Source organism: Athene noctua, chromosome 2 (assembly GCF_965140245.1).
Source record: "Athene noctua chromosome 2, bAthNoc1.hap1.1, whole genome shotgun sequence".
Taxonomy (NCBI): Eukaryota; Metazoa; Chordata; class Aves; order Strigiformes; family Strigidae; genus Athene; species Athene noctua.
Genome location: NC_134038.1, coordinates 119,135,435 through 119,162,913, shown reverse-complemented (window position 1 = coordinate 119,162,913; position 27,479 = coordinate 119,135,435). Strand labels below are relative to the sequence as shown.

The 27,479-nt window shown below is 37.3% G+C and overlaps 1 protein-coding gene across 5 annotated transcripts in view; it reads right to left on the bottom strand.

Annotated features, from left to right (window-relative positions):
- Positions 1-3,742: 3,742 nt before the first annotated feature.
- ARHGAP12 (Rho GTPase activating protein 12) overlaps positions 3,743-27,479 on the bottom strand; it is an 80,639-nt gene continuing 56,902 nt past the window's right edge. For 3 of the 5 annotated variants that reach the window (XM_074900023.1, XM_074900027.1, XM_074900028.1), the window contains 11 exons: positions 26,213-26,274; positions 24,508-24,589; positions 17,500-17,604; positions 17,060-17,158; positions 14,344-14,452; positions 13,207-13,326; positions 10,221-10,319; positions 8,013-8,090; positions 7,036-7,170; positions 6,651-6,753; positions 3,743-6,219 (listed from right to left, as the gene is read on the bottom strand). In XM_074900023.1, coding sequence (XP_074756124.1) covers positions 6,045-6,219; positions 6,651-6,753; positions 7,036-7,170; positions 8,013-8,090; positions 10,221-10,319; positions 13,207-13,326; positions 14,344-14,452; positions 17,060-17,158; positions 17,500-17,604; positions 24,508-24,589; positions 26,213-26,274 — 1,167 coding nt within the window. In that variant the 3' untranslated portion in view covers positions 3,743-6,044. The remainder of the gene's footprint in view (positions 6,220-6,650; positions 6,754-7,035; positions 7,171-8,012; positions 8,091-10,220; positions 10,320-13,206; positions 13,327-14,343; positions 14,453-17,059; positions 17,159-17,499; positions 17,605-24,507; positions 24,590-26,212; positions 26,275-27,479) is intronic. The other 2 variants (XM_074900025.1, XM_074900026.1) reach the window with 2 other exon arrangements.

Below are 27,479 nucleotides of genomic sequence, written 5' to 3'. Positions count from 1 at the left end.
TAGTTATGATTTTTAAGAGCTAATGATGCCGCCCACTGTTCAATGTTTATAATAAACTGTCTTCTCCCCCTCTTAACTACATTGTGTATATACAGGGGAAGAAGCTGTACCCATGGACACCCTGAGCACTTGGCTTGCTACACAGAGCTGCTCTACTCCATGAATAGGAAAGGTGGACAGAAAGTTATTTATTTTCATTTGAATGGGGCAGGCTGGGAGGCTCAGGCGAAAGAAGGGGACAAGTATGATCCTGGCCTACAGCCACATCAGTTTAATGCAAACCTGAAACTGTGCAGTTCTCTTTGACAGCTGGCTCACAGCTCAGCCTATACAAGCAATAAGGATGGTGATTCAATGATTGCATGGAATTACATTGCTTACCCTCAGTCTTGCACCAAATATAACACCTAGTTGCTTAGCTTACGTACATTTTTGCAGTACGGGAGAATGGACACTCAGGGAAATGGGAGCAGCCTGCAGCCTGCTTTAACTATTATCTGGAAAGGTTAATTTTTAAATTCTTCTAGTCTGGGCTTTTTTTTTTTTTTTTTTTCCTTTTTAAAAATTTCTCTTTTTAATTTACGTTACCATTTAGCATTAACGCTGATGACTGCTTTATAATGATGTGTCTATGGCCGAGGGGCCCGCACCTCAGCCTCGGCAGGCGAAGCAGCGCTCTGGGCAGAGCACAGCACATTCCAGCCCCCGGGGCTCCAGGCTGTTGTACAAATAAGGAAGCAAATGGTCCAAGTCAGATTGACTTTCAGTGCAGCAGAAATAGCAGGTGGGTGGATGCAGGAAAAGGAGCGATTAATAGGAAGAGTCTTGTCTTTAAAACTTCAAAGAGAAAACTTAGAGCAAGACTAGTATATTGGCGTACTTCAGCTCTGAAACGGCTATTTCATAGTGGGAAATATGATGGTATCCTTTACTGCACACAATCCTTTAAGGGAGTGCCAGACGAGAGGCTCTACCTCTTGTACAACCATGTCTCCATTTTTCTTCACAGAAGCAAGCTATGAAGTTGAGCGGATCACGGATGTGTTGGCAGGGGCCTTACTAAGGCCAGCACCCACAAAAGATGCACTAACTTGGTCCGGGGGGGGCGGGGGGAGGGAGTATCCCTGCAGCGGGAAGACGAGCTTGGTGGCAGCACTGTGTAGCAGAAGTGCCTGCAGACAAAGCGCTGCCCAGGCCAGGCTGATAGGAAAGTTTTTCTTGGAAAAAGGTGGGTTTCAGTTCTGTTTCTAGGTTAGGTACCTCCTTTTTACTGGAAGGAGTAGCTAGGCAGGACACTCGTGCAGAAAGCCAACAAGCCACCGCCAGCTCAGCATCACCCTCCTGATAAAGAAAAGGCAGAGAGCACTGGCACATCAAAGCCCAGGCACCACACCACCAGAAGTTTGATTCCTACCATTTGGCTGCAGCACATGGTGAACTAGACAAGCTGACCAGTGTTTAACATTTATCTTCCAATGCCTGATATTAAAAATGACAGCTTTTATTTTTTTAGACAACAGCTGTTTCTTTCACACAATGAATTAAACTGTTCTGTGTAGATTCGTACCATACGTGCAAATCTAAACTGGTTGTGAAGATAGTTTATCTTGGGGTTTTATTTTTTTCTTCATACTCCCTACTTTTCAGCTTCATATATTTGTTTCTTCTGTTGTGCTGAGATTCTAACCGACAGGGCTACCCATACTCTTCAGTTTAGGTCTCAGATGGGGCACTCAGTGCCATCAGAATAATGCTGTCAACTGAGAACAAGTTTACTTTTTGTATCACAGAGATGCTGGTTGTGCATTCACAAGTATTTGAAGGAAGGTAGTTCCTGACTCCCACTAGCACTCATAGGTGTTTGCATCAAGGGAACCTGGACACAAGCGCATCACTGAGGAGCTGGCACATAGAAGGCACTCTGGAACAAAGTCTGGAGAAAGGTGGGCACTGCCATTCTGCAATGTCACTTTAACTCCACCTGTTTACAGAGCAACTTACCCTTACAAAACACAGCCAGGCCTTCATCTGTATTGTATGATACAGGAAAAGAAGAAAAAGAGAAAAGAAAAAAAAAAAAAAACCCACACACTCTTGGCAGCCTGGCTTTCTCCCAGGTCTCTGGTCTTGATTCCTGCAGATTTTTGAAGTGACTGTTTCTTTGCTCTCTTGCTTGTCCATCACACCTGCTTTGTCTGGTTGCCTTCAGTGTTTTGCATTTACTCATTCCCACAGTAAGGATCTGCTCTCCCCTTCCCTAGCCAACTACATTTTAGGGCAATAAGCTGCAAGATGAAGTTCTACAAGAAACAAACCTGATGCTATCCCTGCTTGTTCCACTTTGCAGTTCTAAATTTGTTGAATGCAGAAGAGATTTCTTCTTTCGAAAGAAAGTAGTAGCTAAGGACCTTAAACTCAAATCCATTTGGGAAAGTTGTAGGAAACTAATATTAGAGCTACCATTTAATTCTCAAGGCAATAAAAAGGACCAAGAGGCCAAGTTGCTCTGAATCTCTTTCATGTTGGTTTGTTACACAGTGTGATCTTGTTTTACAAGTGCTCTGTTTACAAGAACATTATGGGGTGGGGGTTGTGGGGGGGAAGTGTTCATTTAAGTCCCACAGTCACATAGGGCTACTTTTGTAAAGGTCTGATCCAGTCCTACCAGCTGCTTGCCCACAAAACTTTGCAATTGTGGAGACTAATTAAGATTCTTCAGAGGAGCTCTCCTCTCCCCAGCAGTTGCAGAAGGCCTCATTAGACATGCTGTACCTCCCCCTTCGCCCAGCAGAATGTCCCACTGTGCTTGGTTTGCGTTATGGCTTATGAATTAACCAATTGATTCTGAAAATATCATTACTTAAAGCTGTCCCCTTTAAGGGGAAAAAGTCAGGGCTTCAAATAGAAATAACCTAATACTGTCTTACCTACAAACACCCTTCTCTTTCAGTGCTGTGAGTCGAGGATTCCCTTGCCAGGATACAATGGGTTCAGTACAAAGGGAATTTATCTTGGCTTTCCGTGAAGACGGGGAGGAAAGTCTAGGCAGTAAGCGTGACCTATCCACTTGCACAGAGGAAGGTTTATTTATACATGCAACTCTGATTTAAAAAAAATATCATTTACATGAAAGGACTGTGTATATTTGCCTTGTCTTTTTTTGTATCCACTTCTCTCTCCAGCTCTAAAGTGAAGAAATGCCTGGGAGTTGCTTGGTACTAACACTGTGCTGCAGAGCTATAGAGCTGAACACAGCTCTAGTGCTGGAACAAAAGTTCAACTGGCACCAATACATAATATTGGACCTCCAGTACCTTTGAGTGGTTATAGCTGCAAAAGAGTTCATAGTCAGTCTTTAAATTGTTTTTAAACTATAACCAAATCGGATTTAAAGCCCAAAGTGAGGATTATATAAACTTAATTATGCTTCATCTAATACAAATTGCTTTCCCTTGCTGTGTTTCTGCAAAAATCTGGTTTTGATTTTTTAAATTAAAGCTAACTGCAGGACCAAGACAAGGTATTTCAAGTAGTCAAGAAACTCAATGTGCTGACATAAACAGTTTCAAGTTGGTCACAACAAGCATACCATCAGCTTGGATGGCCTCCTCTTTCTGAATGTTTCAAGTGTTAAGCTACACCTCTTTTTAAAAGAACACTCTCCCCTCCCCAAACTAAAAATGAGAACATCAAAACATATGACAACCTCATTGAACAAAAAAAAATATTAGATATTGTAATAACAAAATGCTTTATTTTGGGGGAATACAAGGAAAACTGTGACATCCTCATTATCAAATTGTTTTAAAAAGGCATTCTTTCTTTGAAAAACATAACACTTGTACAGAACAGGTGACCTGTGGATAAGCCCTCTCCTTCAGTGGTGGGAATTCTTTTTTTATTTTACAGCTGAAGTTGGGGATTTGAATAATCTACAGCAACAGATTACAACTTTGTTGATACGGTCTAGTAGCTTGGGGCACACCTGCCACTTGGCACTGCTCCGATTTGACAGCCTACTGGGAGGCTGACAACAACACCGAAATGGAGCTTTCACGATTCTCACCCAGGTCGCTTTACAACAAACCACAAGACTTCACCATTACCACAAGAAGACAGTGAGAAAGCCACAAGGTAACTCATCTTCTCTTTTATCTCCAAAGACTTTTCATGCAAGCTCTACGCTCATGAACTTCTCGTACCGTTCATCTGATTACACCTCAGTACTTCACCACATATCCCCTTTGCTGTAAGCCAGAACTGTGTTGTGAAAGGTGTACAACAGATCAAAGGCGAAATATAATTTACCCAGTGTATCTGCTTTCTGTACAGTAGGTTCCAAGTAAGTTGGGATATGTTTTAAAGACTGCAAATTTATGTCCATAATTTACTTCTGCCCTCTCAACTTTATGTTAGCATTTGAGTTGTTAAAGAAAGGGACAGGGAAGTTCCTAAAATAGTCAGGTTGTAAAGTAAGCATTCCTCTTTTAATCCAGTATGACAACTCTTTGCCACAAGTAGTATCCATGCTAAGCAGTAAGATACATCAGTCTTACTGTTTAAAGGGGGGCTCATGTTGTCTGAAGCGGGAATGGCAAACTCTTAAAAGAACTAACAGTTTTCTTTATTCAGGTTAGACATAGCAAATATGTCAGATACAGCAGTTAGTCTAGAAAAATACATTTAAAAAATCTTCAGCAGACCACGCTCCCTGTAACAAAATCTTTCAAAACCAATTTTACAAATTATTCTACATTAATGTAAAAAGAAGATCTTAAATTTAGCATCATGGATTCCATCAAACATTTATCTATCAAAACATGAGTTTCACTATTTGTAGATGTTAGAATTCATAATACATTTTTTCTAATGTATCCTGTACATATTAAATAACCTAAAAGGCTCCTCTTGTAGTGCATTAACAATTTAGCAAGCACACTCAGTATTTCTCCAGTACCATTTGCATTACAGCTATTTGTCTGCAAATGTAATTAACATCTAAAAGTGCACACAGTTAGGTCCCCCCTCCCTCCCCATAACTTGTTTCCCTGCTGAAACCCAGACATCCACTGGAAACATTATGCTACTGTAGCTAATCTACCCATGATTAGAAATGTGTGACTAAAGTGTTCTTAAACTATACAGGAACCAAATTATATACAAGAATCCAAAGGACAGCCTGTATTTACATCAAGAAACTTCCACTACCACAGCGTTATATGAAGAACTCCATACAGTGTTATAGTTGGTATTTACTTAGGGTTTTACCTTTAAATCAGTATAACACAAAACTTAGCTCAGGAAATACCCTGAAAAAAATGAACATGTTTATTAAATATGACTTCTATTATGCCACAAGACAAATATCCATTGCTGGATATCCTTACAAGTTCAGTGTTTGAAATAGTGTGCTGTTCTATAAAGTAACTGAGAAGTTCCAGAAAGGTTGCTGGGGAAAAAAAGGAAGATAAAACAAAAAAAAAAAAGAAAAAGGGAGGGGAAAAAAAGGAAAAAGGACAGCAGATATCAAGTGAGGAATTAGATTTGAATTAACTAAGCCAAACTGTTAGCGCAAGTTTAAGACAGTCACTGCATGCAGAAACCCCCTGGAAAAGTGTCATACAGATCTGAGTAGGTTGTAATACACAAGCTAAAGATGTAACTTCACTGAATTTTTTCATATCAGTTGGTAGGACTTTTCCCTGTCAAGTGGATGCTATTTAAGCTTAAATTCCAGATTATCCAGTTTGAGATTAATAGCTTTACTCTCCAAGAAATCCAGTGTATGAACCTATATTACATTTTCCCAATGCTACTTTATAAACTGTTCAATTCACTTTTTACATTGAACTTTTCAAAGAAATCTAAAGTGTTGTCTTTAATTCGCATTAAAGTGGTCAAACATTTCTCCTCTCCCCAAAAGTGCAAAAAAAAAGTTGCTGCTTGGTCCACAGACATAACACATCATGTACAGCAAGAGACTTTCCTTCGGATGGAGTACTGCTGCCAACCCATCACTTCCAGTTTCTACTCCAAGAAGAATGTCAGCGTCCAAAGATGGAATTCAATTCCAGTAGAATTAATTCTACAATCTGATTCTGGTATACTGTGTGGACTGCTATGTTACCAGTCTCTTTTTCTGGTTTTAACAAGGTTGGACCAAAAACTATTGCTACGCTTTGATAGGTCATTCGGTTCTTTTCTCCATTTTCTACAACTCTGAAAGAGAAAAAAAAAAACACCACACAAAAAGAGATTTACCGGTGTTAGAGTACTAGGATGACAAAAAAAGAGTCCAAAGCAAGTGACTATTCACAGTATTTGAGTAGTCTTGCTATTAAGACATACAGCTGCTGTGATTCCCCTCTCTACAGAAAAGTTTTGTTTTGAAATGCTATTCCTGATCCTCTCTCAATCCTTCAAACATAAGGACTTGGCAGTAAAACTCACAACTATGACACATATTGTCTAAAGTCTGTTTGGTGCTCTGCAAGCCTGTATAAATACAGATTGATATATTGTTTACACCAAGGCCAACAAAGACAAGAAAAATGCAGTGGAAACAGTCACTTAGTACTTTTAATTGGCTTATTTAGCTTTAAGGGAGGATCAGCAATACAAAGTTTTTTTCCCTTCGATCTGCTACTTACCTCTTCAGGTGTCTAAAGAGTACCTGCATAGTGTCCTGATTTGGTTTTGGCAACTGTTTGATTAAATCTTTAACAGCATGGACACGCTGCCTTGGTTCTTGTTCTGCAAAAGGATGAGGTGTAGAAACAAAAATTCGGTATTTTCGTTTAAACTTTAGTATAAAATCTAACAGGGAATGGGAATAAGAGAACGTTTTGCAGTGCTGATATGAGATAAAATACTGCCATCTCCTGGCAGGACCGTCCATTACCAACAGGCAAGTTCAGTGAGGCCTTGCAGACGTTCACAACCAAAATATTCTTTTTACCGTCCAAAATAATTAAATGAATTGTACATATAGAGCAGAAATTATACAAAATGCACACACATGTCTTCCTGACTTACTAATTGCATTGACAAAGTCGTTGAAGTGATTATAAGTGAACAGCGGCTCTGGCAATTCTCTGAAAAACATCTTTAGAGCTCCTGTGATGACATGTATATCTTCCCATTTACTGTCATTCAAGTCTAGTTTCTCATCTGAGAGAAAAAAAAGAATAATTAGTGTTAATTTAACTACAAAAAGCCATTTTTTTAAAAATAAACTTAACTACTCTTCCATACTTAGTGCTTTTAAAGCAGTGAAGACTTCCTTTGCTTCAGTGTATTCCCTACTGGGATACAGAGCTGCAGCAGTGTAAAAGGGATTACAAAAACTCAGTCACTACAGAGAGATGTCCAAACTCTACCTACTGCACTACATGCAGCTCCTCTACACACAAGGGAACAGGAGCTGCTGACATAACACAGTTTACTGTTAGACCCTAATCAGTCAGGAAATGAGAGGTCAGACTGTAGATGGGCTATTGTCCCCTCGCAAGTTGCAAGTTGCCTTTCAATTCCCACTGAACAAAACACTAAGATATACCCACATTAAAGGGTTTTATATACCCTATGCATGGCAAAGGGGAGCTAAGCACCCCCATACTAAAAGGCAATAGCAAATCTCGCTGAAAAGCATTAGCGTACAATTTTAGTGCTAGTGGAAGCTTAATATGCTTACTGTTTTTCCATTAGGTATTGAATTATTTTGCTTGAAATCATCCTCCCACCCTGCAATTCTATTGCAGCCTTTCTTTAGAATCGTGTTCTAGCAATGCCTCTATGCTCCACATAAGACCAAACCTCCAGGATGCTGTTTTTCAAATGCTGTATACTAGACACTAAATTTTGCAATCCTGAAGTAATTTTACATTCAAGATGATAATCATTTCTCATGAACATCCGTAGTTATACATTAAGAAAATTTCTTCCTGGGCTTTCTGAACTTCAAGAGTCTGAGAATATACAACACAATTGCGATATAGTTGAAGGGAGCTTACCATGATTGACTGCAAATCTTAGCTTCTGTATCACTGCAAGATTGCCACTAACTCGATATAAGCCATCAACATCTAATCCTAAAACAAAGGGATAAATCCATTTTAATACCTTACACATGTATGGATTCTGAAATCATTAGGCTCCTTCTTTATAGGTCTACTCAGCAAAATTAAAATCAAATGAAACCCACCTTGTAACAAAGAACACTTGGTTCAACAAAAACAAAAGAAAAAAATAAGTTAATCTAGCTTTTTTGATGGGCAGGGCATATCAGGAGGTTTAGTTTGCTGACACAGTTTGGTAGCATCAAGCTCAAAGTAATCTCTAAAACTTCCTACACCGCAAAACAGTAGTAATGAGGCAACAGGTTCAAGTTTCCCCAATGAGACTAGGTGTCTCATTTAAGATGCTCTTGGTGGTGGTGGGCAGGGAATATATGAGAGTCCAACATGCAAGAACCAAGTATTTTGTGGATGTTCAATTTTTTAATGTATGGTTAAAGAAAAATAAAATCAAGTCATGCATAGAGAGCATCTCAAAGTTGTCAAGTGACCAGGTTCGCATGTAGAAGGAATGATGTGCATGCACACTCATCACTACCCAACAGCCCACAAAACTAAAATGGGTAGCCCTTGCTTTTACAGTATTGCACACTCAACCAGAAAAGAAGAAAACTGTGTCTCTGTGGTTGCTACTGCAGTTACTCAGAAGTGATTAGGAGGTAAAGAATTTAATTGAAACGTCACTTGAATGCAGCATGTGAGTCAGTGCCACTGAGAGTGTGAATGTTGCCAGAATACCTGCAAGTCCCTGTAGCTCCTCAAGGAGTTGTCTGATGCAACACAGCACTGTTACCAGCACCATCTGACATATCCCTTTTCCCCATAATCCACTAGTCATTCCTTTACAGAAAGAACTGATTTGAAGTGTACTGGCAGTAGGAAGAAAAGTTGGAGAAGTGGGGAAAAAAAGAAAAGCTGTTTATTTCTGTCAGCTTCCCCTCAGGTATTTAAAAAAGGAATACTTCAACACTATCTTCACTGCAGTCCTGTCTTTAAAATAAAAAAGAAATTTAAAAAAAAAAAAAAAAAGAACAAAGCAAAATAACCCCTTTCTCATAAATTGCAGATCACAAACAGAATAAAGCCTGCTGTTACAAGTAAGGTGGCAGTTTGTCAAACTGGGGCAAGGCAATGGAAGCAGTTATTTTTCCCCTCCCAGGCCATAAAATAGCACCATTAAGAAAGAGGACTACAGGCTGCAACAAAATCCTAAATGAAGTTCCCATGGAAGATGCCTTAAAATTCACATGTAACATTCCCCTGTAACACTTACCCTGATTCTCAAGAGAATGTTCTCAGATTAACAGACTGGTAGATATCTGAATGATGATTATGGAGATTCCATAATCCCCTCTCAGTCATCTTTTCCAAGAGATAGGGCAATGACAACAGCAAGAAACAAGCAAGAAAACCAGCACAGACTACAGCCAAGTCAGGAGTCACAACCAACACACTTTCAACAAAAATGTGAACATGTCCTTTACATCAGACAACCCAGAATGATGCATATAGCTTTCGAACATATAATTTTCTCAGTTATTACATAGGAGAGACTTATTCGCAATGAAAGCAGGAAAAAACAAAAAAGTCAGTGTGGACACTGATATCTCCAGAATTGCACAAAACTTCACATAGCAATCAGTGTAACTGGCTGAAGGGCATCAAACCGATAAGATTTGTCTTCTGGCAGTCAATGCATATACAGAGCAGGAACACAATCTTTTCCTAGAAGTTTTTTTTCAAGAAAGTTTTAATATAACTGATTGTTAGCATATGTAAACCTTCCAAAAATGAATGGCTGTGTTTTGACGGTCTCTCTTTTCCTCTGAAAAAAAAAAACTTGATGGGCTGAGCTCTTCTATTACTTCTTGTAATCCCTCTTTCCTTAGAGCCTTGCTGCCAGGAGGCTGTCCTGCCTTCTCCTCAGCTTGAAATAAACTGAAGCAGATCAGTTTCCTCAGATACAGGATTTCCTCCCCTCTCCCCATTTTGCATCCCACCTCTTAAAAACTCATTGCTAACTGCAGATACAAGTTTCAGATTAATTTCCCCAAATAAATCCACAGCATTTTAAGGACTAAAACGTTCAAAATTAGATAGTGTGGTGACCAAGAGAGATTTTGAAACAAAAAACTTCAACCATACCATGTTCCTCAACATGCTCAATGCACAGCTTCACGAACTTTGGCACCGTGCTGTTTTCTCTTTGACACAAGCTGGTGAGATTGGAACCAAACACTTGATCTGGAACCAAGTAAAGAGACTGATTTACAGTGGAACAGGACTCAAGTGACAGAACTAGTTCAGGTTAAAACAAACCTCTACAAAGGGCAAAGACTACTGGATACAATTGTTGCAGTATTAGAGAGAAAATAGGGAAGTATTGAAAAGAGCTCTCAGCAGCTCCCAGCAAGAAAAAGCTCCCAGTAAGAAAGAGTGTGTCAGCAGTTACACAAACATGAGTCTCTGAATAAGGATTTTGCTACTGAAATAATTTTAATCCATCAGGAGATACTTGTAAGAGCCATATAGTCAGAAATTCAATGGATTCAAATGTCCCATTACACTCCATTTCTGTTCCAAGTTCAAAATACATTTACTGTAATCTTTGTTACATTTCTGAACAGAGATAATAAACTTTCGCTTAAAGTTTATTTCTGGCATAATATGGCATTGCTTGGGGGGAAAAAATGGCATTGCTTGCAGAAAAAAATGCTGTAAAATTTCATCTTTCATTGAAGCTACTGTTTAACCCAGTATTACATATTTATTTACTTTCATGTAGAGTCTTTAACTTCTAACACTTTTAAGTTCTGACATGAAATTGTAAATGACAGACCTTGAGATCACAGAGCTTTGAATGGATGCAAGTATGACTATGCATATGCAACCTGGCTGCAAGGTTGAAATCTAAATACAGATATTTATGGGCAAAGGTAATTTTGAGTCATTTCAAAACTACACAATCCAGGGGGAATGTTTTCTGTCATAAACTGGAACAAAAACGAAAATAAGCTTGGGCAGGCAGAGAACAGATTCTTGCAGTGTCTCAGTGTATTTCAGCAACACATTAACTCTTCTTGTTCTGATTATGTTATCAGCAAAATCTGACCCATTTCTATGGTCTTCATCAAAGACGCCCAAATAACAGATGGCCCCCCCTGAAATAGGGTTTTGAGATAGAGAAGCAAAGCTCATACTCTTAAAGGGAAGAAAGTTTTGGTTTGTTTTTTTTTAATCTGTTAAATAAGGTAAGTGGTCATCTTTGTGGTATCTAGTAGATCTTACTTCAGAGCTTATGCAAGAGAGAAGCTGCTCTTGCCTTTACATCATGCATAGCATCTAGTCCATTTTTTGTGTTTAGTAATTTAAGTAGATTTATTAACACTTGCATCTGATTTTTTCCACTTGCTTTGGGAAATCCAACAGCACACCAAACCAATTATATAGTACGAAAACTGGCATATAGTGGTATTACTAGCTGTATGCGTATAAGGCCAGTGACGCACAACACCTCAGTCCTGCTGCTGCTACTCACACAGCCAGCTGTATAAGCAGAACCAGTAGCAAGGGATTGAGAAAGCCCACACAGTAGAAAGCCAGGCTAGCATGCAGCTGTAGCAGGTAAAGCAATGCAGATTAGGTAGCACAAGAAAATTCTAGCAAGTAACAAACTGATTTGCTACAATTGCCTCTGACTTTAATAATTTCCACATATAGAGAAATCATTTTTTCCCCTCTCATTTTAAAGTAAATTTTGTAATTTTGTTTTTCCATGTAGCACAGTTACTTCTCTGCTTAGTGCATGCTGTTTCAAGTGTTGGGTTTTTTTATAGAACTTTTCATTATTTTTTCTGCTCATACTGGGTTTGCCAAGTTTTCCATTTACTAAGCTTGTTCTGTAGCAGCCACAAAAAGTACACTGGCTTTTACATAAAGACTTCTGTGTTTTTCATTCATACAGTAAATGTAAAACTGTACAGCGCAGATCCAACTTTTAAAATTTACACCATGCTTTTAAATAAAAACAAACTCTTCATTCCTTAATGTCTTTATTAAAAATCCAATCATCAGCACGCATGTGTACAAATTAAACTTGGCTTAGTGTTCACTGTTGCTAATGCCAGAAGTTATGTCACTGAGCCATGACATGAATACTAAGCTGTAAAGCAGAGCAAAACGTCAGAGTCTGGGAATAATGGCTTCTTATCCCAAACAAAAATTCCATAATTTACAGTTAAATTATATTTGCAGATACACAAATATATCAAACGCCACATGCAACAGAAGCACACCTGTTAAAGTATGTAGTTAGGCAAATCACAGTAGGATTTGGTCTGATATTTGCCTACCCATATGCTATTTTGACCCTAGTAGAGCACCACCTACAAGTCCTGCTAAAGCATACAAATAAATAAAGATTTACAGTGAGTACCAAGTCAATAATTTACACAAACACATTAACTTAAACCTGTGCAAATGTTCGCTCAAAGTTTCTACAAGTGTGACAAATGGAAATCAATACTTTAATAAATTTGATTCAAGAATATCTGTAAGACTCCTTGTTTGTGAAACAATTAAAAAAGTATACATTCAAAAAAGGTTAGGGGGAAAAATATGTTTAAGTTCAGATTCCTTTAGCCTCATCCTGGTTTGTCTAAATATTTCATTTCTTATGGGATGGCACAATTGTCTGGTTCCACTCAGACTAAAACACCCTTATGAAACAGATGAGCACATGCATTCAGCTTTATACCCAAACGATGTTTCTCTCCCTTGCATGCACAAACAGTTACAAGCTATCTGAAGTTTCCAGCTCAGAAGAGCAGACCAAATGGACTCTCTAGCTAAGCAGCACTCCAAGTCCAAACAGGCTCCCAGGCCTGCCATTTTTCACTGTAGTCTTGCCAGTAATGAGCTGAAGGAGAGGACATCCTCCATGAAGTTTAGTGGCTAGTAGCAGTGCTCAGAAGAGTATCAATCACCAGTTACACTACACATCGAAGACTTTTGTTAAACCAGCTATATATATGTGTTTTACTCTAAAACTGGACCATTTTAACCCCATTTTACACATGAACCACTAAATTCAGCTTTCAAATTATTTCCTTTGTTAAAAAGGTTCATTTACCCTTAATGTAGCCTTTTTCACGGACAGCTTGTAACGTAGGGCGTCGTGTAAGAAACTTCTTGAGCTTCGTTTTGGTCTTCTTCTGATCTGTGGAATCTATATTGCTAGGTGCTTTCACTGCTGAAAAGAGAAATGCATTTAGCATGAATATCCACAGAACCAACACTGCATTTATCTGCCAAGGAACCAACCTTTTAGAAAAAAAAAGTTAAGCTCAAAACCACATTAAAACCTAATACAGATGCATTGCAAATTTGTATTTTTCCCTTAACTTCTTAGAAATCCGTGTAAATAGACATTTTTCAAACTACCAAGGAACAACACTGTCACAAAAATCTTGTAAAACTAAGTGTTGCCTGTGAAGCCTAACTAAATGGTAGCTTGCTTACATATGGAATTGATGTGGAATTTTAACCATATAACTGGTCAAAACCAGTCCTGCCTTTCATCAACTTTAACTATTTTGAAAGAAATACTTTCTTGAAAATTACATATAAGGCCCAAAAGTAAAAGACAGAAAATAGTCTGCCTGATTAATTTTGTTCTGTGCACAATTTTGTGCACAGAACAAAATTTCTGCACCTAAAAGAAATTTAGCTCTAAAATTCTAAAGGTGTAATTAAAAATGTTTAGTTTCTTTACATGAGCCAATATAACAACATTAGCAACTCAGCAAAATTGCAGTTTAAGTTAATAGTGCAAATATTTACAGATGCTGTACCACAGACAAAACCAAAACTGTTTTATTTCAGCACGTAAAAGAACAAAAGAATTCTTATTCAAAACGATTTATACAAGTCAGAGAAAACAAAAATCAAATTACTCCTGTATATTTTGACACACTTTGAAAATAATCCCTTACACTACTGTCTATTCTCCTGTTTTTCATGTGTCATACAGCAGGAGGTAGACATTTGGTATTTTTCTTTTTTCAAGTATGATTAATGAAACATGGAAGAAAATCTATTATCTAGCACCAAGATGTAGAATGAAGTATATAGAAGCCTGTTGCCAGACTTCAGTAGTTTAAATTTCTAGCTGCCCTTTTGACTTCTCCGCTATTTACACATAACACTGAAGGTTCAGAAAATAAGTTGGCACTGCTAAAAATCAATTAATGTAAAATTTTCAACTCACAACGAAGTTTCTTTGAGTCTTTATTCTCTTTCTCTTTTTCTTTGTCTTGTTTTTCCACCCCAGGGGAATCTGGTACATCATCTTCTAATGCTTCATCAGACTCTACTACCTATCAGATTTAAGAAGATACACAAGTGATCAGTTTGCCAATTCACAGAATATAGCATTAAACAAATATTTCCTGTAGATAGTTCTACAGTATACATTTTTTTCCCTATAATGACATTTAATTTGTTCTTTCCTGAACTCTAGAAGCTAAAAGATCTTCAGAGATTACACCATTCTCACTGGCAGAATGAATCACTTTGAGAAACACTATTTGATCATAAGACCCAATAAAGTTTTGCTGGAGATAGAACAAGGTACAAGCAGCCTTTCAAGATAACACTTCAGTACATCAAGCAATAAGCAACAGAAATGTTGGATTGTTTGGGGTTTGGGGTTTTTTTGTCAAATCCAGTAGACAAACATCAGCTATTCACAGCCTGCTACAGAAGCACCTGACTGATAAGAGTCTAAAAAACAGTTCTAGACCATTTATCCTATTTATCTCTATAATTATAATTTTCTTAATAGAAAATAGAACTACCAGTTGGAAAATTCTACACTGTCAAAAGATATGCTAAATTCACTCCTGAAAAAGTAAATATACCAGAACCTAAAATTCTTGCACTGCATTACTGCTCTCGGCATATTCTCATTTAACACAGTCAAGTGACAATGTAGACTGTATTGTAGCATGGAGGCAGATACCAGAGTCTGTTAAAACAGCCTACCTGCAGCCTCACACCTATGCTACACGCATGACTGCAGACATATCAGAAAATAGGAAAAGGGACCTCCTCTGGTCTCAGTGCAACATACTCCCTTCCAAAACCACATATTTCTTCCTTCACTTCTACGAAAGTGAACTTGACTTCTATGAAGTTACAAAAATCTGACTGTACAGTCTTTTGCTACAAGGAAGGACATTTTAAAAATAAGGCAAGGCTGAATACTCCAGAGCATTAAATGAGCAGAAGCATGACCTCTTCGACTAAGCTGCACTTTATCTTGAAGGGTGGATATTAGCTTTAAAAATCTGCATTCCTTGTTGCTTTTCAAAAGCTTTGGATAGCCTTTTTACACATTAAAGATCAATATATTCAACTGTCCAATTAATGTCCCCACTAAATATCCCTCTGCCACAGACACCATTTGGACAGTGCTCTCTTCAAGAAGCCTCAAAGCTTTTTAGAACTGATAATTTTGAAACCATTAACTGCTTTGGGAAAAAAAACCCACACACCTGGATTCTAGTTTGGATTATGGAACAAGTGCAATCTAATCACTTGAAAAATTCTCTATGTAAAAAAGAGCAGCCATATCCTTTGCAGACAGCTATTCCTCTTGTACAGCATATTGCCACAACAGCAGCCTGAAGGAGCAAAGAGACCAGAATCTAATCTGTACCTTCTTTTGAGGAATATCTCATCACATTAGAGCTGGCCCCTCTGTCCTGGGCAAGAGATTCACAGCCACTGTTGCCATGAAGTTACCAAAATTAGAAGTTTGCTTCAGATCTGATGGATTTTTGTACCCAAAGCTTCAGTGCTCCATATTATCAGGTAGTCTAATAATGTACTTTCTGAGCTCTTACCTTGTAAGTCTTGGGTCTCCTGGCTACCAGCTCCCAGCAGTAATATATCACTATTTCTCCAGAGCACTGATAAACTCTCCCTATTCCACTATTCACTTCCTCAACCTAACACGTAACACCTCATTCGCATCACAGCATCTCTCAGCCTTTCCATCTTCATTTATATTTAAGCAGGGAAGAAGTGGCCTCAGTAGCATGACACTGGGCAGACAGGAGAAGGGTATTGCTGAGTGGCTGCCTTACCTGGTTATTAAGGGTCATGACATTTTCATACCAGGAGAGAGAAGATTAGGAGCCTAAACCATGAGCACTCAGAAGAAAACTAAACCATTCGTATCAGTCTGCTGTGTTTGGGTAGAAAACACCCATATGTGTAAACCACTATCAGAACCAAGAGAAATGGAGGCCACTGACTGACATGGAAAGCAACATAAATGCAGCTTATGAGCAGCAGCCAGGCCTGTAACTATAAAAATTAAGAATGCACATGAAGTCAAGTGGATATGAGAGGAATATTTTCTCCAAGATCTCCAACTTCTTCTGAATTCAAAGATGGCAAATCTTGTTTGGCAATATCAAGAGTAAATACTTGATCGCTTTTCTGTTGATTAAATAGTTGGCACTATGCTGTCCAGTAAGACGACGTAATACAGTATTTTGCCAGGGCTTTTAATTCACACTTTAGTGCAGCCTTAAGTGAACAGCAGTATCAAAAGCAGATCAATATGTGTCATGGAGCACTTCCTTGGTGTCCTCCCGCCTTTACTCCCTTTCTGTCAGAACCTTTCAGGTCACTGAGACAGAACAAGTATTTGGCCACAGAAGGAAGCTCATTTCTGAGCTAGAGATCAAGCCACATCTCCTGGTTCCTAAACCACTGGGCCATTCTTCTTCCTTTGCCACTATTATTTATATTTCACTTGTCACCACTAGGAATCACCATATCTTTAACCTCCTACCCACACTCAAGAAAATCAGGAAATGAAGATGTACGTGAAACACTAGGAGACATTATATCCATTATTTTACTAAATAACACTACCTTGAAAATAGAGCCTTCACAATTCAAACACATACCTGATTGTTGATGGTATAGTTAAGAACTTTATACCATTCATTAATAAAGCTGTCATTATCAGACTGAATTAAGAGCTCAGTTCCTTGGCGGGTTTTTAGCTTTAAAGAAATAAAAACAGATATCAGAATTGATAAACACACTAGAATTCAAAAGTGAAACTACTTAAATCAAATTAAACTTCTCCCTGGCATAACTTTTAGATATTATATAGTCACTCAAGAACACTTACCAGTGAAAACAGTAAATAACAGTCTGCTTAAAATTTAAAAGCATATCCCACAGAGACATATTAAAAATTGACATTTCTTGCAGGTACTAAGATACGTCTACATTTGAGAAGGAAGAAATGTAGAAAACTCAATTAAAGTTTTTAAGTTTAGATAAAATTTCTTAAGTCATTAAAGTACATAGAATTCTGCATTTAAATAAAATATTTCACCTCAATAACATTCTTTTTGCTGGATTTGTCCTTTGAGGCCCAGTCAATCAATGCCCCTTTGAGATCCACTGTAAATTCTGGCTTAGACTGATTGACACCAAACTTCTGGAAAAAAAAGGAACAATCATGAAATCTTAAAAACAAAGACAGAAACTCCTAACAGGTACACAGTCTTGCAATCCTCTAGATATAACATATATTATTTACATTTATTTATACAACATAATACAAATACAGTAATTTGCCACAAATCAACAGGCATGATAGCAGGAAAACAAAAACCAAAACGCCGACACAAAACACTCTAAGATGTCTATTAAAAGCTGCTCAGCTTAAAGCCCTTAAAATTCCATAACTTTAAATGCCAACCAGATTCTAGCAGAGCTCTTTTTCCCATCACAAATGGCAGAAGTCCATACAGCATTTGATTGTAGCTTGATTTTAGTCAAGATAATCCCAAACGTTAAAGAAAACTAGCTAATAAGAACTAGCTAATAAGTAACTGAACAAAAAAAAATCCATTCTGTCAGTTAATCAATGATTGCATACAAAACCAAAAATCAGATCAGGAATAGTAGCATTACTAGACAGGAATCGTATCCTTCCTGCTCTGAAAAAGCACTTGCAGTTTTTATATTTTCATAATATATGTATTTCCAACAATGCTTTTCATATTACTTTATATTCTTCTGTACTATTCCTATTGCAATACTGGAGCATATCCTAGCAAGTATAGAGAACTCAATTTCACTGTTGAGCTACTAAACAAACAGCTAATAACTGAAGCGATTAAAAAAAAGCATTTAACCTACAAGTAACACTTCAAAGAACTTGAAGAAAAACATCAGTGAGCTATTTTTACATGCTACTTTTACATTTATACGAGGTATCACAATTTGTTAAAATAAAGTACTTTTACTAGGGTTTCTACCTACACCACATAGCTTTGATATATCATTCCTCAAGGAAACCAGTTCAATGACTCATACAAACAAAAAGCTCTAATTGTGAGTAAAATAAGTAAGACACAGAGCAGGGAAAGCTGTAAGTCACTTGGTTGTAGCACAGAAATTTAATGTTGCAGTTCTAGGGGAAGCTTGTAGCATCTGATCCATTGGAAAGGTTCATTTCTACTTTTTTAAAAAGTCTTTGATGTGCGAATGCTGTTGATGTGACAGCTCTGGAGGCCCTAAGCCCCGGGACAATCTCCTTGCTGCAAACACATGTTCCCAGCCTGTACAAGAACAGTTGTATCCAAAGGGAGAAAAAACTGTTCAGAAAACAGAACTGATCTGCTGCTTCTGATTAAATTCCCAGTATGGATGTTAATTAATGCTAATTGTGTTTTAGGAAGGCTGTTTACCCCTGGAATCTCTCCCTGCCTTGAGTCCTAAGGGCAGTTAAGTGTTGAATGGAAAGTAGCATCTTAGCTTCTTTATTTTACCCATGAAATATCAGAATAGGAGAATATTTCTAATTTACCCAGTGCCAACCAGCACTTGAAAAAAAAAAAAAAACCCAAACAACCAAATGACAAGCAAACCAACCCTTCTATTTCTAACTTAATTCTCAGATACGTCATCCAAGAACATTTCTTATTGATTATAGTAGTGTTTTTGAGAGAGGCTCAGCTAAGCAGTGAACAGGAACAATCTCTGGGCCATTATGGCTCTTACAGTTGTAGGCAGCTATGCAGCAGCTGCCTGTTTAAGAGAGATTCATATAATTGCTTCACATAAAACCAAAGTGCCCCAGCCACACACTTCCTGACAGCCTACACCAATCTTGCTGTGTGCTGGGGGTGGTGGGGAGATACCAATGTGTAGAGTTTGGCACTGGAGAGAGCAGGAGACTAGTGTCCGAGTCCTCTGCAGGGTCAGGGGAGACATTCATTAAAAACACCACCCAGATGATGATGAGAAGAACAGGAGATGACCTGCTACAGGCAAAAATCAACAAACAACAACAAAAAATTTAACAGGTCACTGCTGTTTTGCCCAAAAAGGAAAGCCCTCCAATACATTAGCTTGCTGAATTCCCCACCTGACAGATCGCAGAACTACCTCAAACACCTTTGTACTCTACCCATCTTTTTGGCCCAACTCCCTTCAGCATTTCAGAGAAGCACAGAACAAACCAAAAACTAGAAGCTAAATTTCTCAGAGGTGGAAAAAAAAGAAGTCTTCTCCCACTCCTTCAGACAAGCAGTGCTCAAACTGCTGCGTGAGATCCAGTGATGGGGAAACCCAAGCAAATAATCCAGTCTCTCTGAAAAGCTCCTCTCATATACCAATACATTATATACTCATCACAAACTTAACTTCTTTAGTCAAAGAAATTTTAAGTTTAGCATGCAAGTTCTCCTATGAGCTTTCCTGTCAAGGCTCTTTTCTGCTCCTGAGTGTATGAAAACAAGATGCCATCAGCCATCTCCCTTCTTGAAAGCTTCCAGGAACAAGTCCTGTAGAGGGCTGCTCAGACCCTCTGTATACAAGGGTTAGCTAAAGGCAAATCAAACCTTCCTGAAGCAAGCAGCTTTTGTTGAGAGCAGTAAAAAGAAAACCTTTCACTTCAGCATCTGCTGCCACCTAGACAAATTCTGCTATCTCAAAACAGAGTGAACTACCAAGTCAGCACTAATCCAGATCAATTCAGCTCTTACTGAGCGAGCAGACACCTTATTCTTACTGATTTCTCTTTTGAGCTGTCTGGGACGTTTGGAAAGGGCAACAGTGTGAGACAGAAAGAAGGAGAGGTCTATACATGGTGCTGCCAGCTGTCCAATATATGAAGCTGTCCTGGAGTCACTTCTAACAGCTTCTGCTAGAAAAAAAAAAGCAGAGTCATAGGATGTGCTTATGCTCGTTATATGGCAGAGAGAACTACTTTTTAGAATGAATAGGGGGGTTGAGGGTTTTTTTGCTTTAGACATAGTAGATGCTGTGTAGCTTAAGGACTGCCTTGAAGATGTATGCTGACATCAATAAATAGAAGGCCTTTTCAATCTTTGCAGGAGAGTTCTCCAAGTCCTGGAAGCCTCCACAGGACAAGCCAGCCTGTATTGTAATACATTCCAACATTCTTTGGAAACAGAATTGGATGTTATTTAGGGGAAGACTTTGGATATACAAATGACACCTGCCATTGTCATAATTCTGTTTCTAATTAGAGTTGGGTAGAACATTTTAATTCCAAATTCTCCTCACCCATGGATGGGCTGGAGAAACAGAGCTGAGGAGACAGATGCTCTTTTCTGGCTGGTAAGGGAGCTTCAAAACTTATAAATTTAACAAAAACAGAAAAACGTATTCTTTACTGTCACAGCAAAGTGATAAAAGGTTTTTGAAACCAGACTCTGATAGGAGTATTTGCATTCCAAGTAGTTTTCATGATAATCATCTGAGCTCCTGTATAATTGGCTGTGCAATACTAATGAGCTGCAGTAACATACATATAACATCCTTGGCTATAACACAGTGGTATAAAACAGTAAACAAGAGCTTTCCCAGAATAACCTTGAAGAGCATTTATTTTCTTGATGTCTAAGAAGTTTACCTAACTTTGGTTTACCACCACTGTAGCTGACATTGAAGACATGCACCTATTACAGAAGGTTATAGATGAATCCTTCTAAGCAGTTATCATTTGCTGTGTTTTATGAAGCCCCATCACTAAAAGTTGGCAATAGCTATTACAACTAACACCAAAAGTTGAGACACACCTTCTTTCAACAGTTGAAAATTGAAATTTCTGTGAAAAGACGTATTAAAAAAAATAAATCCAGATCTCCTTATAGTAAGTAACATTTTAAAGGATACCAAACTGTGTACAAATTATTAGTTCCAGGCTTTCAGATACATAGCAATGAATTTGGCAAAGAAAAGGCAGCTGCATAATTTTTAGCACGAGATTTATTGAATAAGCCTGCAATTACTCCCCCCACACAGGAAAAATATTTTAAAATTAAGGTACTGGTCATCAAAACAGTCAATCTATAAGTTTCAGGAATCTTAACTACGCTCAAAACATACTCTCCCTCCACTCTTCAAGAAATACAAGCCAAGATATCAAAATAGTTTTAAACATCACCAATGTTTCGAAATCCTCAAGTTGTCAAATTACTGAAACATTGCTTTTACTGTCTTCAGCACATGATTTCTTCCATGAAAGCTTTAGTTTGATTCTGACAAGAGTGCTGAGAAAGTGATATTAAAAACCAATCATACAACCAATCAAGCCTGTTTGCTTCTTCTAACCCTAGTATCATTATCTAAATTCATCCTCATCCACCTTGAGCAACAAGCTACCATACTACCTACCAACATTTTATAAGTAGCTGATGCAACACTTCTATGCTTGGCATCTACACTTCAAACCATGACTATAGATGCTTAAATTTTATATACAAGAGTCCTACAAATTTACATGTACATGGCATATAGCCAGAACATCCTTGAGCTCTTTTCCTTTCAGCTTTTTACACATAACATTTACATTTTTGAGTATTCCAATTATAGCTAGAATTAACCAACAACATGTATGTCATTGTATCAAAGGTATCACAGGCATCTTACAAACATCCTAAATTAGTTGTGTTAGATAATTAGACATAAAACATCTGTTAAAAAACTGACCATATCATACTGTTCATTAGTCAAGACACTAGTGAATCAAATAGTAGACAAATTTGGGATTATAATTCTGTTACTGATGAAGCAGAAGCAATTTTTACTTTGCTCCATTAGAACAGTTACAGAATTACTGCAATACACTTGTGTTAATTTGCACCTGGGATGACTTTCAGAAAACAGCAAACAGGATACACAGGTGTTATATGAAGTGACAAAACTTAAACCTTGGAAAAATTCAAATTTACTTTCAAAGATTAGTGGCAAATAGCCTTACAGTGACAAGAGGCATGCAACAAGAACACATACAGTGATAGCTGAAACTTGGTCAGTGTTTACATAGGTGACAGCAGGTCGACGACTGAGAGCATTTTTCCAAGAAGAAAGCAGCGAGAGGAGGAGCTCAGGAATTGAGCTCCCTTGGCAAAATGACTTGATGAGAAAAAGGAAGAAAAGTGATGAAGTCACAAAACAATGCACACCAAAAAAAGATATGGTTATACCAATCACCAGATGAACACTAAAAAAATATTCTTCTCGTAAGATGAAGAAGAAATGTAATTCTTATCATATGTCAAACTGTTAGACTCGACTTTACCTTATTAAAATACTGACACAAATCAACGTTTGAGATGTGAGGTGGAATTTTTAACACCCCCGTAAAAAGTTCCTACACAGAGGGCAAAAAGAGTGTGTGCTGAATATTTAATTATATATTTACAAAGTCAACTGCTAATATGCAGGTATACAACAGAAAGTCCTTGAGGTTCTCTAATATTTCCAGCTTCACCTTATTCTGTTCATACTGATGTATTTGTTTTGCTGATCCAGGTCCAATACTTCACATATACCTGGCAGTGTTGTACAGAAATACCGTGACTATGATACTTTTGCTCCACTTAAATTATCAAAAGAATTTACGCCTTTTTTTCCCCCCACAAAATGACTGTATTTGGAAGGTGTAACACAACTTACACTAGTATTCCTAAGCGATAAACAAAAATTGTTATCTTTTATAGATAACTCATCTGGGCCACATTCATTCCTAACAGTATCATACATTCATAAACAGTATCTTAGTTTAGCACTGTGTGTTTCAATGATATCAATATATAGTTGCTGGGTTTTTGACCTACAGCTACATTTGGACTATGAGTAGCTGTAATAGTTTTTGAAACTTGATTAGTTACTCAGGTGAAATTTTTTACTTTCCAAACATGCATATATAGACTTTAGTTTTATAAGTACTTTTTGGATCCTTAGCTATAAAAGTAAATTGCAGAAGTCAAGTGCAATTCCTACCAGACAACATAATTTACCTTATCTCATGCCTTTATTCTATTTCCTTCCCTTTTCCTTTTGCTTGACCATTTTGCTCAACTTTACTCTTTCCATTCTCTTCACCCCAAATGTTGTTATTTATCCATCCTCACCCATTTTTTTCCAATCACCCCTTCTACAGCAAGGGAAGGGCAAAAAATTATGTTTACAGCTGTGAAACAAACTCAATGCTTTAGAAAAGAATTGTCAATAACAATTCACTACCCAAAAAGAAGCACAGCAGGAGGAAGTTAGCCAAGTAGAAAGATCAACAAAGCACATCAAGACAACACATACACTGGAATAACAAATACTGAATCTGACCTCTAGTTATTACAGCAGATCCACACAGTTTAAGTCAGACCTCCAAAACTAGGTAAGTCATAAAGAACCATTTCTATAACTACTTATGTAGGAATACAGCTGGATAAATACAACAAATTTAATTATAGTGCTATTAAATGACAGATTATATAAAAATTGAATAATCATCAACATCAGTGTGATGTTTCTCTTAAGGTCTTCATCAGACAATGAAATAGATACAAATACTTTTCATGCACTACGCAGATAGCAAACAAAATACGAAAGGCAAAGACTAAATTCAACAACAATACTTCATTATTCAAGTAGTCCAATGCAACAAGCCAAGTGTCAGACTACTTTATTATATGTGTCACATTCAAAATTACCTGGAGTTTATGAAAAAATATCCAAGAACAGTAAAACAAACAGTTTAGACAAACACATTAGTGAGGAATAGAAAAATATTTGTCCTGCAGCAAAAACTATAAGCTTACAGGGCAACTGAATACCTCTAGGAGTTTCTTTCTTATCAAATATAAAAATGTTTCTGAAATATAAGAAAGTACACCTGTTTTTCCTCCTCATCCTACACTATAATTGTTACGTTTCCTTTCCTGCGAATTTACAGACACTTATTTTTTTCTAAATTATGCATTCATATCAGTATTTAAGCCCTACAAATAAGAGGGCTTTAATTTATTGTGCTTTACGTGATTAACACTTAAATGAGGGTGAGGGTTGTTCCTGAGCTTACCCATCCAGTTCCACTTCCTTGAGTTTTAGTGAACAGCAGTGATGAACCTTGTAATACTGCCCATGACGACATCCAATTCTTTCTGTAAATATTTGTAAACAAATGTAAGATAAATTGACTTTGAAAGTAGATATTTAAACTGTCAATCACTGTTGCCCAGCTGGCCTGTATGTTAATATACTTAAGCATATATACAGTCATTAGTGCCATCAGCTAGTGTTAATTGCTATCATATTTGTAGAAGGGACCATATGTTAATGGTCCCAGCCTGACCATCAAAGTCTAAATCAAACAAAGCTAATTAGTAGTGGAAGCAATTCACCAAGAGAAACACCATACAATTATCATCTGAAAGGGGCTAATCTGGAATGCTCATCCTACTGTGTACTTAGTATATTATGCCAAAGTACCACATAGTTCTGAAACTGATTGATCACATCTAACTGGGATGCAAGTGTTCCATGTTTACGTAATAAACTCATTTACACTGCCAATAAAATACTTGCTACACATCTAAACAATGCAGAAAAAGAACAAATGAGTTGTTCCAGCTGTCTGACTATTTGCTTTTATGTCTGAGTATCTGTCCTCCTGAGGTTAAAAAAATATAAGTCTTGACAAGCCCTGACAATCTATTCCCATTGCCCAAACATGAATTATTATTCAACAGCTCTCAAGTGACAGGATGGCCATGTTGCATCTTTCTGTACAGCAGTGCAGTAATTCTGATCAATGATTCCAACAGATGCTACATAAATGGTGAGAATATACTGTATCAGGAGCAGCTTACATGAGTCACTGTCCACCCTTTCCCACCAAGCAGTTAGGAACAGCTCTGAGGAACCAGTCTGGGGGTCAGATGTGCTGCCCAACTGCACCGGACTAGGTCAGGGTGGCTCTGGACTATCAGCTGGGTACAGACTATTTAATCCTCAGGAAAATCATGCTTCATGTATCAAAAGTCTGGGAAACACTGAACTAGATATAACACAATATTAGACCTAAAAGATTAAACTTTAAAAATGAGAAGTAAACAAAATAAAAAAGTAAATTGAAATGAAATCTGAGGATGTGCCATACTGATGCAGTATTTAACACTGACTCTTCGCAAAACACCAGAAATCTAAGTGAGATGCCATTACTTGATTATACATTATGATTTATAACGTAAATGCCTGCCTGTGAGGCAGAGAAAGGAAGTTAGAAATGAGGTCATTCATCACCTACAGGGACATCAACACTGGGCGATATATTCTGCTTCAAAATCTTCACAAGCAGAGTGAAGGAAGAATTAGGGAGCTCATGACATGTACACTCCTTGGAAATTAAAGGAGATGAAGCAGAAGTCTGAAAGCCCCTCTTACACTGATTCAAGGAACAAGACAGGCTATAACCTATACAAATTTTCTCTTAAATAAACAAATCAATCCCATTTTAAAAAGCTGTCTCTCATCAGTACACCTTCAGGAAATCACTGCCCTGGCATACATGAAGCTCTGGATCTCTGAAGTCCATTATCTTTAGCTCATTGGGAGAAACACATGCTTTGGGATAAGGAAATTCTGTGTCCTACAGGAAAACCTCTAAGGCAAACTGTGATTAAAAAAGTGAGAAACTGCAAAACCCAGTATGCTGTTCTATTATAAAAGTCAGATACCTTACACAAACTCTCATGCACATGTACTTCTAGATTTCCAAGACTTACCGAACTTTCTTCCCGTTTTCTGTAATTTTTGTCACATTCAATAACCCATACTTCTCTTGACCCTGTAAGATAGAGTAAAACAAATAGAGAAGAAAATCTGCTTCTATTGCCATCAGAGCACCGAATTCAATCCCCTAAATAACCAGTTTCTGGCAATGACCCATCTTTGCCCATGTTATTACTTCAAGAAACTGTCTTAAGTCTATTTAAACATGCAGAGATCAGCAAAATTAAAATTCCTCTGGGAAAGTACTCATTACCATCCAGAGGATAAAAAGCTTTCCTTCTTCAAGGCCTAGGTTCTTCAGACAAGTCAAGCTAAATAATTTGTGATACTAGACAGTGGAAATTTTAAACAAATGTTCTATTACACAAACCATTACAAATTTAAGTTTGTGCCCTTTACTAAAGAAAGAAGATGGCTGACAAACAAATGGCCTAAATTCTCTGACAAAATTCTTTCAAGTTATTTTAACATCATTGCATATTTTGAATAAAACATCGTTAAAATGCATAAAAATAACATATCACAAAAACAGATGATTGAAACATTTCTTTGATGCCCTATTTTTTCCTATCCCCAAGCAAAATATTAGAATTTTAAACTACTTAGTTACATCTTCTTAATGAAAATCATCTATATTTGTATGCTTCTATAAAATTTGGAGATCAGTCAGTGAATGGTAGAAAAAGAACATGGCTGAAGAAGGGTATTTGCAAGTTTCAAATATTTGGAGTAAATATTTCTAGTTTCTATGAAAAAAAAAAAAAATATAAAGGAATTTATGTAAAAGGATAATGATAAAAAAGAAAGTCATTGATTTATACCATTTGTGACTCTCAAGATGAGGTAACTAATTCTATAATTTTCTCCTGTCATTCCAGCCTTGTCCTACCAGTGAATGGTGCTAAAGGAATGTTAATTTTCTTTTTTTTTTTTTTTTTTTTAAGCAATTCTTTTTCAGTAACACCTTGTAGCAGTTCCTAATTTAAGAACTAAGCTATTAGTTGAAACAATCAACTAGGGAAAGATCCAAATTAGTTTTATCATAGCAAAAATGTCCTCATTTCTAGATCCAAAGAAAACAGAAGATATATTCTCTTCAGCATTCTCCTCTAAATCTCAAATTTAAGTGGACATAACTGCAGAATAGAATATGAAAGAGAAACTTTTTGCTGGAATACTGTAACAACACTCTTAAAGATACAGATCTGTTTTTCATGAACCTTAAAAATTTTACCTACATGTTTCAAGCACAGCACAAAA